The sequence below is a fragment of the Phocoena sinus genome, chromosome 20 (assembly GCF_008692025.1).
Source record: "Phocoena sinus isolate mPhoSin1 chromosome 20, mPhoSin1.pri, whole genome shotgun sequence".
Classification (NCBI taxonomy): Eukaryota; Metazoa; Chordata; class Mammalia; order Artiodactyla; family Phocoenidae; genus Phocoena; species Phocoena sinus.
This window is the reverse complement of record NC_045782.1, coordinates 53,529,163-53,544,904: the sequence shown is the minus strand read 5'-3', so window position 1 is coordinate 53,544,904 and position 15,742 is coordinate 53,529,163. Positions and strand designations below refer to the sequence as shown.

Sequence of the window (15,742 nt, the reverse complement as noted above, 5' to 3'; positions counted from 1 at the left end):
CTTGGACGGTCACGAGTCAATGTCAGGATCGCTCAAACCACACGTCTGTGCTGAGCGGACTCCTGCACTGGCTCACTTCTGCAGGTAAAATAAGGCAGAGACTGACTCACTTCCTCTCACCCCGTCAAACTCCACGCACGGTCCTCCCAGAGGACAGGAAGGAGGCCATGGGGTTTTCTGCAGGCAGGTCCCCCTTTCCCCTGGGGCCTGCTCTGCAGGACGAGCCCCTCCACCACCAGTGCAGCCAAAGCCTTTTGCTCTCACCACTTCGTCCTCTCCCTGGGCCACGTGCTGAGCGGTGGGGCTCTGTCATAAGGTGGAGTGAACAGGAAACTGAAAAGATCTCAGTCTGAATTGACCCACAGAACTCCTGGTTCCTAAACTCCAATCGCAGCAAGCATTCTGAAAGCAAATTCTAGCCCCCGCTTTCTCCCCGACAGAGGACTGTACGCCCCGTGGCTGCCCAGTCAACCACACGGACTCAAGATCAAAACCCATTGACTTCACCCACCACTCCCCAGCCAGGCCTAATTCTCTGTGTATTCGACCCAAGACTTTCCCCTGGGATCTCCTCTATATTCAAAGCATACAGTAGAACAAACAGGAAGCAAAAGGTTAAAAAAAAAAAGTACTGCTGCACAGAACAAACTGGCCGAATGACTATTTCCGCTGCCCAGAGAAAGCCGTCACATTCACGCAGCTGGTCAAATACACCTGGCCCCCACTCCCTGGCCCCAGTATCAGGGAAGGGCGACCCTTCACGACTGTAAAGAGCCCTCTGCAAGATACTGCCTTAGAAGCCCGGGTGGGCCCAGGTGGGACAAGATACTGCCTTAGAAGCCCGGGTGGGCCCAGGTGGGACAAGATACTGCCTTAGAAGCCCGGGTGGGCCCAGGTGGGAAGGGCAGAATGAGACCAGCAGGGGCTGTGCACAGCAGCTGAGCCAGCCCCCTGTCTGCTGTTCAGGAGTTAAGGCCCCTGGCTGCCAGATCTTCCTGCCAGGGCAAGTAGAATACATCCCAGCAGCAAGTTTACAGATAACCAGGGCGGACTTGAGGACAGAATACGGCAATCCATGCTGAGGACCTCTCAAAGCTATTAGCAAGCAGATGTTCCTTGACAACAGGGAAGCAAAGGGCCCAGGGGGCAGAACCTGACACGGCTGTTCACACTCTCGGTGAACAAGAATGACACACCTCCGAGACAACATCACAGCTGTCCAACCAACCATCACATCCAGCTGTTTGGGCCAGAGGCTGGCCATTCTGGAACATGAGTAATCAGTTTCTCACGAGTGTCTGGGCCACGTTCCAGTGGAGAAGGCAGGTGGGCCGGGGAAAGGATGTGAGCCTACCTCCTGGGGTACATGCCCAGACGACTCCAGTGAGCCGGACCTGACCCTGCCCACGGCAACCCAGCAGAGAAACTCAGCTCCTCGACACGGTCCCCGCCGTGCCTCCCCCCACCCTGGGTGAACAGAGGATTCAAGCACCAGCTCAGGTCTCTAAGGGGCCTTCTGCCCACCTCGGGGACTTGCTGGGACACTGCATCTGCTAAGGTGACTCGTGCCCGCACTGGGTCCTACTGACGTCCACCCTTCAGCCGACCCGGTTTTAGCAGATGGCGCTGGGTCACGATCTCGTGGCCTGGCCTCGGCTCCCTCTGCTCAGTGACCACAGCCAGACTTCAGGCTGTGGTTCATTTTGTGCTTCTCTGTAAGCAAGTACGTGCCCATCCCCCAAACCCAACCCACCAGCACTATTTAGGGCAAAAAAAATAAAAAAGCTAAATCGCCGGCACACCCCAATTCTGACGCCTTTTTCGATTTTTTTAGTTTTCACTCGGCAGCCCCTATAAGGGAGTTATTCTCAAGCCGTAAGAAGGAAAAGTGGGGAGAAGGGACACATAACCGGTTCATGGCAGAAGTGAGCGCAGCCCAGGGCCCTACTGCCCGGTCTCCCCACCTCGCCCTCCTATGAATAAGCCCTTGTGGATACGATGCTTTGTCGACGGTCTTATGTTGCAGGTGGGTGTGTTGTCATCTCCCTGGTGACATCATAAGCTCTCTAAGAGTCAGGACCACCGTCACGGGCACTCCCTTCCCCCAGCGTCTAGGTCCACTCATACAGACAGTGCTGTACCACACGACGTCAGCTGCACTCTATATTTATAATGAGATCTGATATTTAAAATCTGAACGTATCAAAATGTAACTAAGGAGATGATGAGTCAGACTACCAAGAGCTTATTTTCTTTTAGGCATTAAGTCACAATTCCGTTCCTCCAGGTAAAAGACCTAAATGGTGTGAAATATCTATTTCGATATCGCTGGCTACTTAACATAGACACGAGTTGGCATGTCAAGTTTGAACAGGAGTAAATCCATGGCACAGAGCTAGATACATCCCGACACAAGAGCCCAAAGCGGAGTGGTACTCACCCGGTGAGGCATGAGGAGGTCAGCCAGGTAGACAAACGCAGCTCCGAGGGTGAAGCCGACAGCCACAGGGAAAAAGGCCAAGGCGCCAAAGCCACCAGAGGACGTAGCCATCTCCACCGCTGGGGCCAGGAGCGACCAATAGGAAGCGGCCAGCATGACCTGCAAAACCACGATAAGCAACAAACCATTAAACCATCGCCTGAAGGCCTTCCAAGTGGGGACTTCCCTCGCTCTCTATGGCCCAAACTGGTCCCCACAGTGTCACCTGGGTTAGGCCTTTAATCCTCGGTGGTAGGTACTATCCCAAAGCACAAAGCCGCCGCGAGAATTCTAATGTTGTTAAGAACTCCATGTGGGGTAGGATGGAGTTGACCTTGGGAAGAGGGAGTCTAGTTTGCTGTCATCTAGCCTCTAATTCAGTGGTTCTCAACCATTGCCGGAGACATCTGGCAATGTCTGGAGACATTTTTGGTTGTCACAAGTAGGGCTGGAGGTGAGGGGGAGGTTACTAGTAGCATCTAGTGAGCAGAGGCCAGAGAAGCTGGTAAACGTCTCACAACGCACATCACAGCCGCTGACAGCAAAGAATTATCTGGTCCCAAAGGTGAGTGGCACTGTTGAGAAATTCTGTGCTAACTGAATACTACCAGGACTAGACTGCTCACTACTTCGTGAGCTCCACTGCCTTGGATGTGAGACAGCTCTAATTACTACAAAGTTCTTCCTTAAGTAGAGCTGAAATCTGTCTCCCTTCGGTTTTTACCTCTTCGCACCACATCTGCTCTCCAGAGCACTAAAGGAAGGTGTCTGTCCCCTGTGATATGTGACAGCCCTTGAAATATCTGAAGGCAACCAGTGAGACTACGTCGACTCTGTCTCATCAATTTTCTCATCTCTAAAAAGGAAGAAGGGAACTTTTATTTACTGATCACCTACTATTTCCAGGGACCAAAGCTTCACATCTGATATCTTATTTTATCCATCCCAACAGCTTTGGGAGGAAGAAGTTGTTTTCCGTTGCTATTTGTAGATAAAGAAATTGAATCTCAAAGTAATAAGATCATTTGCTCAAGGTCACAGAGCCAGGAAGTGGCAGATCCAGGGAACTGAGCAAAGTGGCACCATCATCACCTCAATGAGGGGGAAAAACAAAAGGGAAAAGGGAGAATTGAAGCTGGACTCAAATCTCGGGGAGGTCAATTTCATTAAAGGTTCTCCGACATTTAGTGAATTAAACACTCATCCACAGTTGTTTACTCTTACAGACACCATGACATCTTGGCTAGAGCACACCCACTACCCATTGTAACCGTATGACAGTCAGCACTAACGTATAAAATGCTGAATGGGTTTCTAAAATTAACTACGCCTTGCCTTTAAAATAAATGCATCATCCGTCTCCCAAATAACATTCAGAGTGATGCAACCAGGTATTGCGAATGCAACGATAAAAAACAAATCTGTGCAAAAAGAAAATGATTTCTCTTCTTTGATGCATCACCTACACACAGTCACCGGTTTGGCACTGGACTCTCCCAGCAAAAGTCCTAGCGCCGCCCGTAGAAAATTGCACCTGCCTCAGAGACTCCCAGAAACAATGAAAACAGCTCATCAGTTCAGTTCCATGGGACCACCAAAGGAAGCCTGTGGGAGCCTTCTCTATGCCAGGGGCTCACCCATCCCTTTACTGGACTTTGTCTCACTTGCTTTAGAATTCAACAACAGTCTGTAATTGCCATTCACGGTAAGCTCCCACCAAGGATGACCAGCACAGAGGCACAGGCATGCCCAGCAACCTCTATCCCTGCATGTTTCAGGGCCTCCCATTTAGACCATGTCACCAGTAAGGCCACTCGCCTCATCTTCCAGTCCCTCCCCACATCCCATCCTTGTCAATGTCACTTGGGGTACTTCCCCAGCCTCGGATCCCCATCGCCTTCTCAACACCAAGTCCAACCTCTTCTGTCAAAGCTCCTTTCCATCCCTATGCATCACTGGGTACCAACCTTTTTTCTGTCCCCTGCACGTGAGCAATGTACCATATTCTCATGGACAAGATGCAAGGTGAGGCAGAAGGGATGTGCCTCTCAAGGGAGGGTTTGCCAGAATCTGGGATGCTTGAAATGGAAAGGCATCCCAGACGATTCAGGTGGGTTCCCTCCTTGAGAATCAATGATCCTTTATCCTTCCAGTCAGATCCAGAACCCAAATGGATTTCTTTCATTTCTCTTCCTCGCCAGGCTCCCTGTGTCCCACATAAACTGGAACATGACCAAGGATCAATCTTGAAATGAGATTGGGTTGCCTGGGCACTTCCCTGGCAGTCCAGTGGTTACGACTCCACGCTTTCACTGCCGAGGGCGCAGGTTCAATCCCTGGTCACGGAACTAAGATCCCGCAAGCCGCATGGCACGGCCAAAAAAGAAAGAGAGAGAGAGAGAGAGAAAAGAGATTGGGCTGCCTGTCTGAAATGACGATAGGGCCCCCAAAAAAGTTTATTTAAAGGGCATATGTGGGGACTTCCCTGGTGGCACAGTGGTTGAGAATCACCTGCCAATGCAGGGGACACGGGTTCGAGCCCTGGTCTGGGAAGATCCCACATGCAGTGGAGCAACTAAGCCCGTGCGCCACAACTACTGAGACTGTGCTCTAGAGCCCGCGTGCCACAGCTACTGAAGCCCGCGCGCCTAGAGCCGGTGCTCCACAACAAGAGAAGCCACCGCAATTAGAAACCCACACACCGCAACAAAGAGCAGCCCCCACTCACCGCAACCAGAGAAAGCCCTCACGCAGCAATGAAGACCCAACGCAGCCAAAAATAAATAAATAAAATTAATTTATTAAAATAAATAAATTAATTAAATAAAGGGCATATGTGGCAGACAAAATAATGACTTTCTCCCCAAAAAGGACCACATCGTAATCCCTAAAACCTGTGGATACGTCACCTTACATGGCAAGAGGGACTCTGCAGCTGTGGCTAAGGATTTTGAGATGAGATGATCCTGGATCTGGGTGGGGCCAGTGTCATCACAAGGAATCTTATGAGAAAGGGAGATGGGTCAGCATCAGAGAGAAGATGTGATGATAAAAGCAGAGGTCGTAGTCAGAAAGGAGAGGCTAGAAGATGCTTTGCCGCTGGCTTGAAGATGGAGGAAAGGTTACAAACCAAAGAAGGATGGCGAGCTCTAGAAGCCGAAGAAGGCAAAGAAACAGAGTCTTCCCGAGAGCCTCCAGCAGGGACACAGCCCTGTTGCCAGCTTGATTTTATCCCAGTTAAAACCAGTTTGGACTTCTAACCTCCAGTACTGTCAGATGATACAACTGAGTCGTTTTAAGCCACTACACCTGTGGTACTTTGTTACAGCAGCAACAGAAAACTAATACAGCATATAAAGGCATATGTTACTTTTTTTTTTTTTTTAGAGCAGTTTTAGGTTCACAGCAAAATTGAGCAGGAAATACAGAGAATACCCATATGCTCCCTGTACCACATATGCACAACCTCTCCACTACACACATCCTACACCAGTGGTACATTTGTTACAATCAATGAACTTACACTGACACCTCATTATCATCCAAAGCCCATAGTTTACATTAGAGATCACTCTTAGTGTTGCACATTCTATGAGTTTGTACAAATACATAATGACATGTATCTACTATTCTGGTATCACAACTAGTAGTTTCACTGCCCTAAAAATCCTCTGTGTTCCAACCTTTTCACCTCTTTCTGCTCCCCTGCAACCCCTGGCAACCACTAATCTTTTTACTGTCTCCATAGTTTTGCCTTTTCCGAAGTGCCTTATAGTTGAAATTGTACAGTCTTGCAGCCTTTTCAGACTGGCTTCTTTCACTTAGTCATATACATTTAAGATTCTTCCAAGTCTTTTCGTGGCTTTACAGTTCTTTTTAGGTCTGAATAATAGTCTGGATGGACCACGGTTTATTTATCTATTCACCTACTACAGGACATCTTGGTTGCCTCCAAGTTTTGGCAATTATGAATAAAACTGCTGTAAACATTGTGTGCAGACTTCTGTGTGGACATAACTCTTCAGTTCACCTGGGTAAATACCAAGGAGTGTGACTGCTGGACTGTATGATAAACCTTTTTTTTTTTTTTTTAATAATCCCCCAACATAGGTGACTTCCCTGAAACTGTCAACACTAACGAAGCTCCTTTAAATGTCGGGCATTTTTTAAAATCTGGATGTAGTGACATATTAACTAGCTGATACAGAAGCAGGAAGCAGTATATCTGATTAACCTTCAATTACCCCTAAGAAGCAGAGCTTGGAAGCGATAGTCTAGCAAAGAGGAGGTGGTAACCACTGGGCCCAAGACTTCAGGGAATGAACTCAAAACACAAGTCATTGTCAACCAGTCCCTTTATGACTCCAGACGGTAGATACCAAAAGTCCTCCTGCAGCTGCAGCCCTGCTTATAAAGGCAAACTGGGCTGGTAGTGTGATAGGGAAGAACAAATCTGACTCTATATTGGATCTGTTTCCTTTTCTTTAACCTTTGTATTCTATTCCTTTTTTTTTTTAACAGATCTTCATTGGAGTATAATTGCTTTACAACAGTGTGTTAGTTCCTGCTGTATAACACTGAATCAGCTATACATATACATATATCCCCATATCTCCTCCCTCGTCTCCCTCCCACCATCCCTATCCCACCCCTCTAGGTGGTCACAAAGCACCGAGCTGATCTCCCCGTGCTATGCGGCTGCTTCCCACCAGCCAACTATTTTACATTGGTAGTGTATGTATGTCGATGCTACTCTCATTTCACCCCGGCTCCGCCCTCCCACCCCATGTCCTCAAGTCCATTTTCTATGTCTATCGCTTTATTCCTGCTGAATGGATAAAGAAGATGTGGCACATATATACAATGGAATATTACTCAGCCGTAAAAGGAAACGAAACTGAGTCATTCGTAGTGAGGTGGATGGACCTAGAGTCTTGTCATACGGAGTGAAGTAAGTCAGAAAGAGAAAAACAAACACCATATGCTAACACATATATATGGGATCTAAAAAAAAAGAAAAAGAAAAATGTATTCTATTGCATTTGCTACAAGTTAAGAATGTTGTCCGTAGCTTGAAATATACAGGACAGTCCATTCTTAGGACTCTGACTAACACTTTCCATTTGTACAGAGAGAAAAAGTTGCAGAACAGAGAATAACATCTGTCTTAAGGGAGGCTTGTAGGAACATCATGACCTGACCTACTGTGGGCAGCTTCAAGAACAAAGGATTCTGACACCAAAAGCTGGCCACAACCAACCACGCCCCCTCCCCTTTTAGTATAAAAGAAGTCTCAGTTCTAACTAGGGTAAGATGGTTCTTAGGGACATGAGTCCACCATTTTCTCAGTCTGACAGCCTTCTGAATAAAGACACTATTCCTTGCCCCAGCACCTCGTCTCTCGATGTACTGGCCTGTCGTGCCATGAGCAGTACGAGCTTGGCCTCGGCAGCAGCAGCACCAGACCTGAAGATATGAGACGTAAACGTGAGGAGCTGGCCATCGTCCCTCCCTGTTCCTGCCTCTGTCTACAAAAGGAATGCATGATCAGGTTCCCGCGCACGTGACAGGGGCCTCGCTGCACCCCTAAGTCCTTTTTGCTTCTTTATTCCCCAAAAGAAAATGTAATGCCCAATCAATCAAATGAGCCATGGGAAAGCTTGTGTTGGAGCCCGTCCTCCAGCTAAATGTCGCTAAGACCAAAGCAGCCCAATTTTTTCCTCAGTAATCAAAGATGCTGAAGGGAGTGAGCATTTCAATAACAGCTCCTGAAAAAAAAAGAGCTGAGGGAAAAAAAAAAAAAATTGGGGCTTCCCTGGTGGCGCAGTGGTTGAGAGTCCGCCTGCCGATGCAGGGGACACGGGTTCGTGCCCCGGTCGGGGAAGATACCACATGCCGCGGAGCGGCTGGGCCCCGTGAGCCGTGGCCGCTGAGCCTGCGCGTCCGGAGCCTGTGCTCCGCAACGGGAGAGGCCACAACAGTGAGAGGCCCGAGTACCGCAAAAAAAAAAACCAAAAAACCCTATCTTGTACCACTGCCCCCATCCCCGGCTGTGTGCCGAACCCTCCAGCCCCCCTGCCTTGGCCCAGGCACTCCCACCTGTGAAAATGCCAAAACATCAAGACCCATCTCTCATGCCCTTTCTTTCAAGCATCCTACACCCTTTACCTGAGTCCACGTATATCATGGATGGGAACGTGCAGGATTTAGAAGCAGGTCCGAGTTTGGACCTTGGCTCTGCCACTTACTAGTTGGGGAGTCCTAGACAAATAACCTAAGCTCTCTGCAGCTCAGTTTCGAGAAAACTAAACATGGGGGCAACAAACCATTTAACAAGGTTGTTTTAAGAATTACATGGGGCAACGCGTATACCGCAGCAATCCAATTCCTGGCAGGAAGTACGTGTTGAAGCTGTGCTGTGCTGGACTCTTCCCTCCCTCCGAGCATGCCTTCACTCAGCAGGCTCGCACCCTCCTCCCCGCCTCACCCTCTCCCCCTCTTCTAGGGTCAGGGCTGTGCTACGAGCAGCTCTGCATGCTGCTCCCACCCATCTGAGTGGTCCTGGACGGAGCAGCTGTTCACTCTTTGTGGCCCAGATGAGTGCTCTGTTATCCTTGCTAAGGAAAGGGAGCAATGGGGGCGGAGAAATTGGAAGAAGGCGTAATCGGGGAGTGATTCAACACTCACTTTTTAGTCTATTACCTAATTTTAAAGTGATTTCACCTTCCAAATCAAGTACTGTATAGGCTCATACTCAAATGCCTCCACTCCTCTGACAAACACGGGATGAGTGATTGTTTAAAATAACGGAGTTTTTCTCGGGCGTGGAGAGAAGTTGACGGAACTTCCAGAGCTTCATGGACTCTCCACTGAATAGTCTACTGACATAATCACACCGTTACAGGGTTGAAAGGGATTTTAGGAGGCTCTACCTAGAACAAAGGCTTCATTGAACAGATGGAAAAACTGAGACCCAAGGGGATTCAGTGGCTTCCCCAGAGCCGCAAAGCAAGCTCATGACATCCAAAGCTGACTACACCACCCCGGATCAACTTAGTGCCATCCTTCGGCCCTACGCTGACCCAGAGACTTCTAAGAAATCCTAAGAGCTGCAGAATAAAGACAAGGTTTAAGCTGCTGTCTTCCTTATCATCAGCCAAAGCATCCCGGAACCACAGGCCGGGATGAATCAGCCTTAGCAATAACCAAATGTCATCAACCCCACGGACATTCTCCACTATTGCGATAGGAGCTAGTCCAAGAAAACCCAGCACTAAGGAAATATTTGGCGACCAGTAAACAGTGGTAACGATCTTGTTAAACATGGCCCTCTGCGAGATACATCAGACCCTACAAACCTAAACCCATTAATAGCCCCTAACTGCCTTAGGGGTAGGGAAACAAGTAATTATGTAGCTAAAACTATGATTCCCTCCTAGCCGCTCAGCTAAAGCTGGGGTTTCAAAACAAAGCCAAAGTTTATTATACTGTGAGCCTAGGGCTCTGAACTGAAGGCAAACCTTCCCCTCTTGCAGACAGCACCTTAAAATAAGAACACTCTAACGCAACATGTATCCTGGATTGGATCCTGGGAATAGAAGAAGAGCATTAGTGGGAAGACTGGTGAAATCCAAGTAAAGTCTTGGGATCAGGTAGTAGTAATGTACCAATGTTAATTGCTTAGCTTTGACAAAATGTACTGTAGTCACATAAAATGCTCACATTAGGGGAAACTGGATAAAGGGTATATGAAAACTCCCCGTACTATTTGTGCAACTTTTCTGAAAATCTAAAATACTTGCAAAATCAAAGAGTTTATTAAAAATTAATAGTAACAGTTACTGAGGGACTTCCCTGGTGGCGCAGTGGTTAAGAAGCTGCCTGCCAATGCAGGGGACACAGATTTGAGCCCTGGTCCGGGAAGATCCCACATGCCGTGGAGCAACTAAGCCCATGCACCACAACTACTGAGCCTGTGCTCTAGAGCCCGCGAGCCACAACTACTGAGCCCACGTGCCACAACTACTGAAGCCCACGCACCTAGAGCCCATGCTCCGCAACAAGAGAAGCCACCGCAATGAGAAGCCCGCGCACCACAAGGAAGAGTAGCCCCCGCTCACCGCAACTAGAGAAAGCCCGCGCACAGCAACGAAGACCCAATGCAGCCAGAAATAAATAAATAAATTTATTAAAATAAAAAGTTACTGAGGCCTAAGAGAAGATTGAGGGGGATCATTCCAGCTGAGAAGCGTGAACCGTGCACGCAAAGATATGAAGCCAAGAGAGCCCAGAGTTTGCTTTCTGGGGTCAGCGAAGCGCTTGACCTGGGGCCACGCTATTCCCAGTAGTCAGAGGGGACAGCGTGCCTTACACGCTTCACTTCCTTGAGACCTACAGCCTCCTCTCTGTGGTTTAGAGAAGGTGAGTCACTCTCCCATGGGTACCCTGCTGGAAGTGACAGAGCTGGGATTTGAAACCCAGGCCATGCCCTTAATCCTGAAGCTGTGTACATGTTTCAAATTCTTTAAAAACAACACAGCAAGATCCTTTTTGACCCACCTCCTAGAGTAATGGAAATAAAAACAAAAATAAACAAATGGGACCTAATGAAACTTAAAAGCTTTTGCCTAGCAAAGGAAACTATAAACAAGAAAAAAAGACAACCCTCAGAATGGGAGAAAATATTTGCAAACGCATCAATGGACAAAGGATTAATCTCCAAAATATATAAACAGCTCATGCAGCTCAATATTAAAGAAACAAACAACACAATCAAAAAACAGGCGGAAGACCTAAATAGACATTTCTCCAAAGAAAACACAAAGATGGCCAAGAAGCACATGAAAAGCTGCTCAACGTCACTAATTATTAGAGAAATGCAAATCAAAACTACAATGAGGTATCACCTCACACTGGTCAGAATGGCCATCATCAGAAAATCTACAAACAACAAATGCTGGAGAGGGTGTGGAGAAAAGAGAACCCTCCTGCACTGTTGGTGGGAATGTAAATTGATACAGCCACTATGGAGAACAGTATGGAGGTTCCTTAAAAAACTAAAAATAGAATTACCATATGACCCAGCAATCCCACTCCTGAGCATATACCCTGAGAAAACCTTAATTCAAAAAGACACATGCACCCCAATGATCACTGCAGCACTATTTACAACAGCCAGGTCATGGAAGCAACCTAAATGCCCATAGACAGAAGAATGGATAAAGAAGGTGTGGTACATATATACAATGGAATATTACTCAGCCATAAAAAGGAATGAAATTGGGTCATTTGTAGAGACGTGGATGGACCTAGAGACTGTCATACAGAGTAAAGTAAGTCAGAAAAACGAATATCATATATTAACGCCTATATGTGGAACCTAGAAAAATGGTACAGATGAACCGGTTTGCAAGGCAGAAATAGAGACACAGATGTAGAGAATAAACGTATGGACACCAAGGGGCAGGGGGGTGGGGGGTGGGATAACTTGGGAGATTGGGATTGACATATATACACTGATGTGTATAAAATAGGTAACTAATAAGAACCTGCTGTATAAAATAAATAAATAAAATAAAATTCAAAAAAAAAAATAAAAGCAATATACAACAACAGCAACAAAAAGAAATATTTTTAGGGCGTGTCACAGAGTTTTGCTTTTTTGAAAAAAAAATATTTTAAGTGCGAATTAATGTAAGTATTTTGATTTTAAGTAGGTAAAGAAAAAATTTAGACAAAATGACCCCCAAATCATAGTAGTATTGGGAGATGATGTTCCAGGGATTTCTCCATGACCATGCAGACCAGGCCTTCTGAGCTAAGAACATGTTTGATAAGCAAACACGCTTTGCGAGCTAGAGATAATATATCCTAGAAAGATTTGGAGATGAAAACTCTTCTCTCCTAACACATTTGCTTGTACTCCAGCATAATAACCTACAAACTCCTTACCCACTCCCTTCGAAGAGAATTCCTTAATGAATAAGATCTCCCTCTGGAGGAAGGGACAGGCAGCTGTACTAGCAGGTCCCATGTAAAACTGATCTGCCAGTTTTGTGTTTCGTCTCCTCTAGTGCAACCCCTGCATGCACAGGTAAACTACTGACTCTCATCCTATGGCACTTTAGCAGTTGGGGGGAACTGCTTCAATCTGCCAATCTTGCTGAGAGTAATAAATGGTCCATTCCTCTGAAAAAATAAATAAAAACAATAATGCTCAGAATATCACCTACTCAGTACATCTAATCAGAGAGTAATTCCCTTCTAAGTATAATGCTCAATGTCGACGATGTTTAACTAGCAGTATTTGCTGTGCTAATGTGTCAATCCTAGTGCATTTCTGAATGTCACAAAACGTAACTTGTAGAACTTCTAGTTAAACACGGCTGATGGAACACAAGCTGCTTGCTCCGAAATAGGGTGAAAGTAAAGGGATGAGGAAGAATTCAACCACAAAGACAAAAGGACTGAGAGGAGACGGCAGTCATGGGGTTTTGGAAGCTAAAAGAGGGAGCAGGTAATGACTGACTGACCCCCCCCTCCACAAGAAGGCTGACACCTAAGCCCAGTGGAAGCAAGGGGGTTCACCCCACAGAACCCCAGAACAGCGCAGGGATGGAAGGCCCTGGAGTCACTGGAAACAGGCCAATAAAGAGGACTGGTGGAAAGCCTGCATCAGAAGCCATGGCACCCCAAGATTCTCCCTGTATCCCATGTGGCCAAGCAACCACGGCACCAGGCACTCATGGACCCCCGCCAGCTAAGGGGTGGGTACCACACTGAGAACAGGAGGAGAAAGGGAAAGTCTACATGCTGAATGGGAGGGCCCAGCGCACTCCGATCTCAGCCCAGCCTCTTCCCCAGCCCGTCCACCCTGACCCGCTGGGGGCTGCTCCCCCCAGAGCTCATGTTCCCTATATTCCTTGTGCAGGTGTCCCCACGTCAGGCTCTGCTTCTGGGGAAGCTGTAGACCTACCTCTCTGACGCCCCTTCTCAGGAAGATACTCAAGGATGTGTTTGCTCTATGGTATGAGGGAGTAAAACAAGAAAGTCGATGACAGGGGAGAGGAATGAAGGGCATCCCCAGGCTGGTGGTAAAAAAAGGATGTCAAAGCGACAGTTCAACAGGCTCAGAGAACTCGACCCCAAACGGGAAGAGGGGCTGGAGAGCTCCGGGAAAGAGCAGATTCAAACCCTATAGGTTTGAATGTGTGCAGGGGAGATTTTACACTTCTCAGTGGGAGACTCGTGGCCGATTACTGACAGGCCCAAGAAACTAGGCAAAGGGAAAAAAGGAGACCATCACTAACTCTGGAAAACACCAAAATTGCACAAGAAAGGCAGTAAGTGAATACCATTTACAGTCTTAACAATGTAAGCTACTGTTTATTACTAACCAATGTACTTCTCTGTGTGGTCAAATATATACGACAGAAAATTTGCCATTTTAAAGTCTAGACAATTCAGTGGCGTTAATTACATTCACAAAGGTGTGCAAACATCAGCACTTGCTCCAAACCCTTTCCAGCCCAAACAGAAACTCCGTAACCCCGTGAAGCAATAAGTGCCCGTCTCCCCTCCCTCCAGCCACTGGTAACCTCTAACCTACTCTCGGTCTCTGTGAATTCGCCTATTCTAGACACTTCGTATCTGGGGAATCCTACAGGATTTGTCCCTTTGTGTCTGGCTTATTTCACTTAGCATAATGCTTTCGGGATTCATCCACACTGTCAGAATTTCATTCCGTTTTGAGGCTGAACAATGTTCCATTTTTAAGCTGTGACTATCGGACGACTGAACTAACCTAAAAAATATAATGTACCAGGTGGGGATAAGAGAACCAGATCCTCATCTTCCACGCCAAGAAATCACGGCAGATGTTTAAAGCTGAAAAGGTCAAGAAACGTCAGAGTAGGGCCTCCCTGGTGGCGCAGTGGTTGGGAGTCCGCCTGCCGATGCTAGGGGACGCGGGCTCGTGCCCCGGTCCGGGAAGATCCCACATGCCGCGGGGCGGCTGGGCCCGTGAGCCATGGCCGCTGAGCCTGCGCGTCCGGAGCCTGTGCTCCGGCGTGAGAGGCCCGCGTATCGCAAAAAAAGAAACGTCAGAGTAGCATGCAGTTGAGCAACGTACAGGCAAAAGAGTGAAGAAACGGCTATCACACTATCCCTAAGTAGGAATCGGGGTGGGGAAGGTCGGCAGACCTCTTTATTACAAGCCCCGTAAAGCAATCTGACTTGTTAAACGATACGTGCATATATCTTGGGGAGAAACTTTCTTTAATAAATTGATAATACGATTTTAAAATATGTAAATATATAAGTAAATGTTATAAATAAATGTATATGATTTCTTTTAATGTTTTAACCATAGAAGACCCTGAATTCACAGTGAAAACCCAATGCGGGAAGAAGATCCTATGGACAAAAACTGAATTTTCAGACGTGTTTCTGCATGATAATGAGACACCCGTCTGGACTGTGTGTTTTTGTTGAAGGCTCCTAAATCGCAGCCTTGACACCAAAAGGCCAAATGGGACTTTTGGAGGAGGAGACATTTAAAATCAGCAGACAATCAACTATACACGAATAAAATTTAAAAATTGTTTTAATGTTAAAAAAAAAAAAAAAAAGCAGCAGACATTTGCAAGCTCTTTCTCAAGTTGCCTGAGAGTAAAACCCCCCATTCCCCTTCCATAGTTCCCCAAACCTAGCAAAACTCCTATGATTCTTTTTCTCAAAATATCATGCAAAATGCCACAGGGATCCATATTTTATAATGCTATTAATTTCCCTCTGGTATCAGGGGTACCGGCATAGAATAATCAAAAACAATCAGCTAAACACCTAGCCCACAGCAGGCAAACCTTTCCATTTCTGCTTAAGTGCTCATTTGGGGATAATTTCAGCTCTGGAAATATACATGCATTTGTGAAGAGTTTCTTAAGGGCTACATCAGAGTAGTCTGGCGTGATGGGTGCACTTAAGCATTTCTTTTATGACAGTAATGACAGCTTAAAGACTGGAAGAAAATCCAAGCTACAAAACAAAATTTCCCTCTTAATAAAAAAAGGGGGAGGAAATTATTGCACAAAGATTATGGACGACACTCTGAATATCAGTATCAGCTATTCAATGAGTACATGCTGCTAAAGAAGGTACACATGGAAGTCTACAGAAGACAGAAAGAGTTCAGAAATAACAGCACCCAACTCCGAGCCCGCCACAGACTAGGTCCTTCTTAAATGTTTGCCGAAGCACGTGAGC

The 15,742-nt window shown here is 46.8% G+C and overlaps 1 protein-coding gene across 19 annotated transcripts in view; it reads right to left on the bottom strand.

Annotated features, from left to right (window-relative positions):
* The window catches only part of SLC39A11 (solute carrier family 39 member 11), a 431,349-nt gene that overhangs the window by 299,360 nt on the left and 116,247 nt on the right, over positions 1-15,742 (bottom strand). For all 19 annotated transcript variants that reach the window (XM_032618000.1, XM_032618004.1, XM_032618009.1 and 16 more), the window contains one exon: positions 2,441-2,599. In XM_032618000.1, coding sequence (XP_032473891.1) covers positions 2,441-2,599 — 159 coding nt within the window. The remainder of the gene's footprint in view (positions 1-2,440; positions 2,600-15,742) is intronic.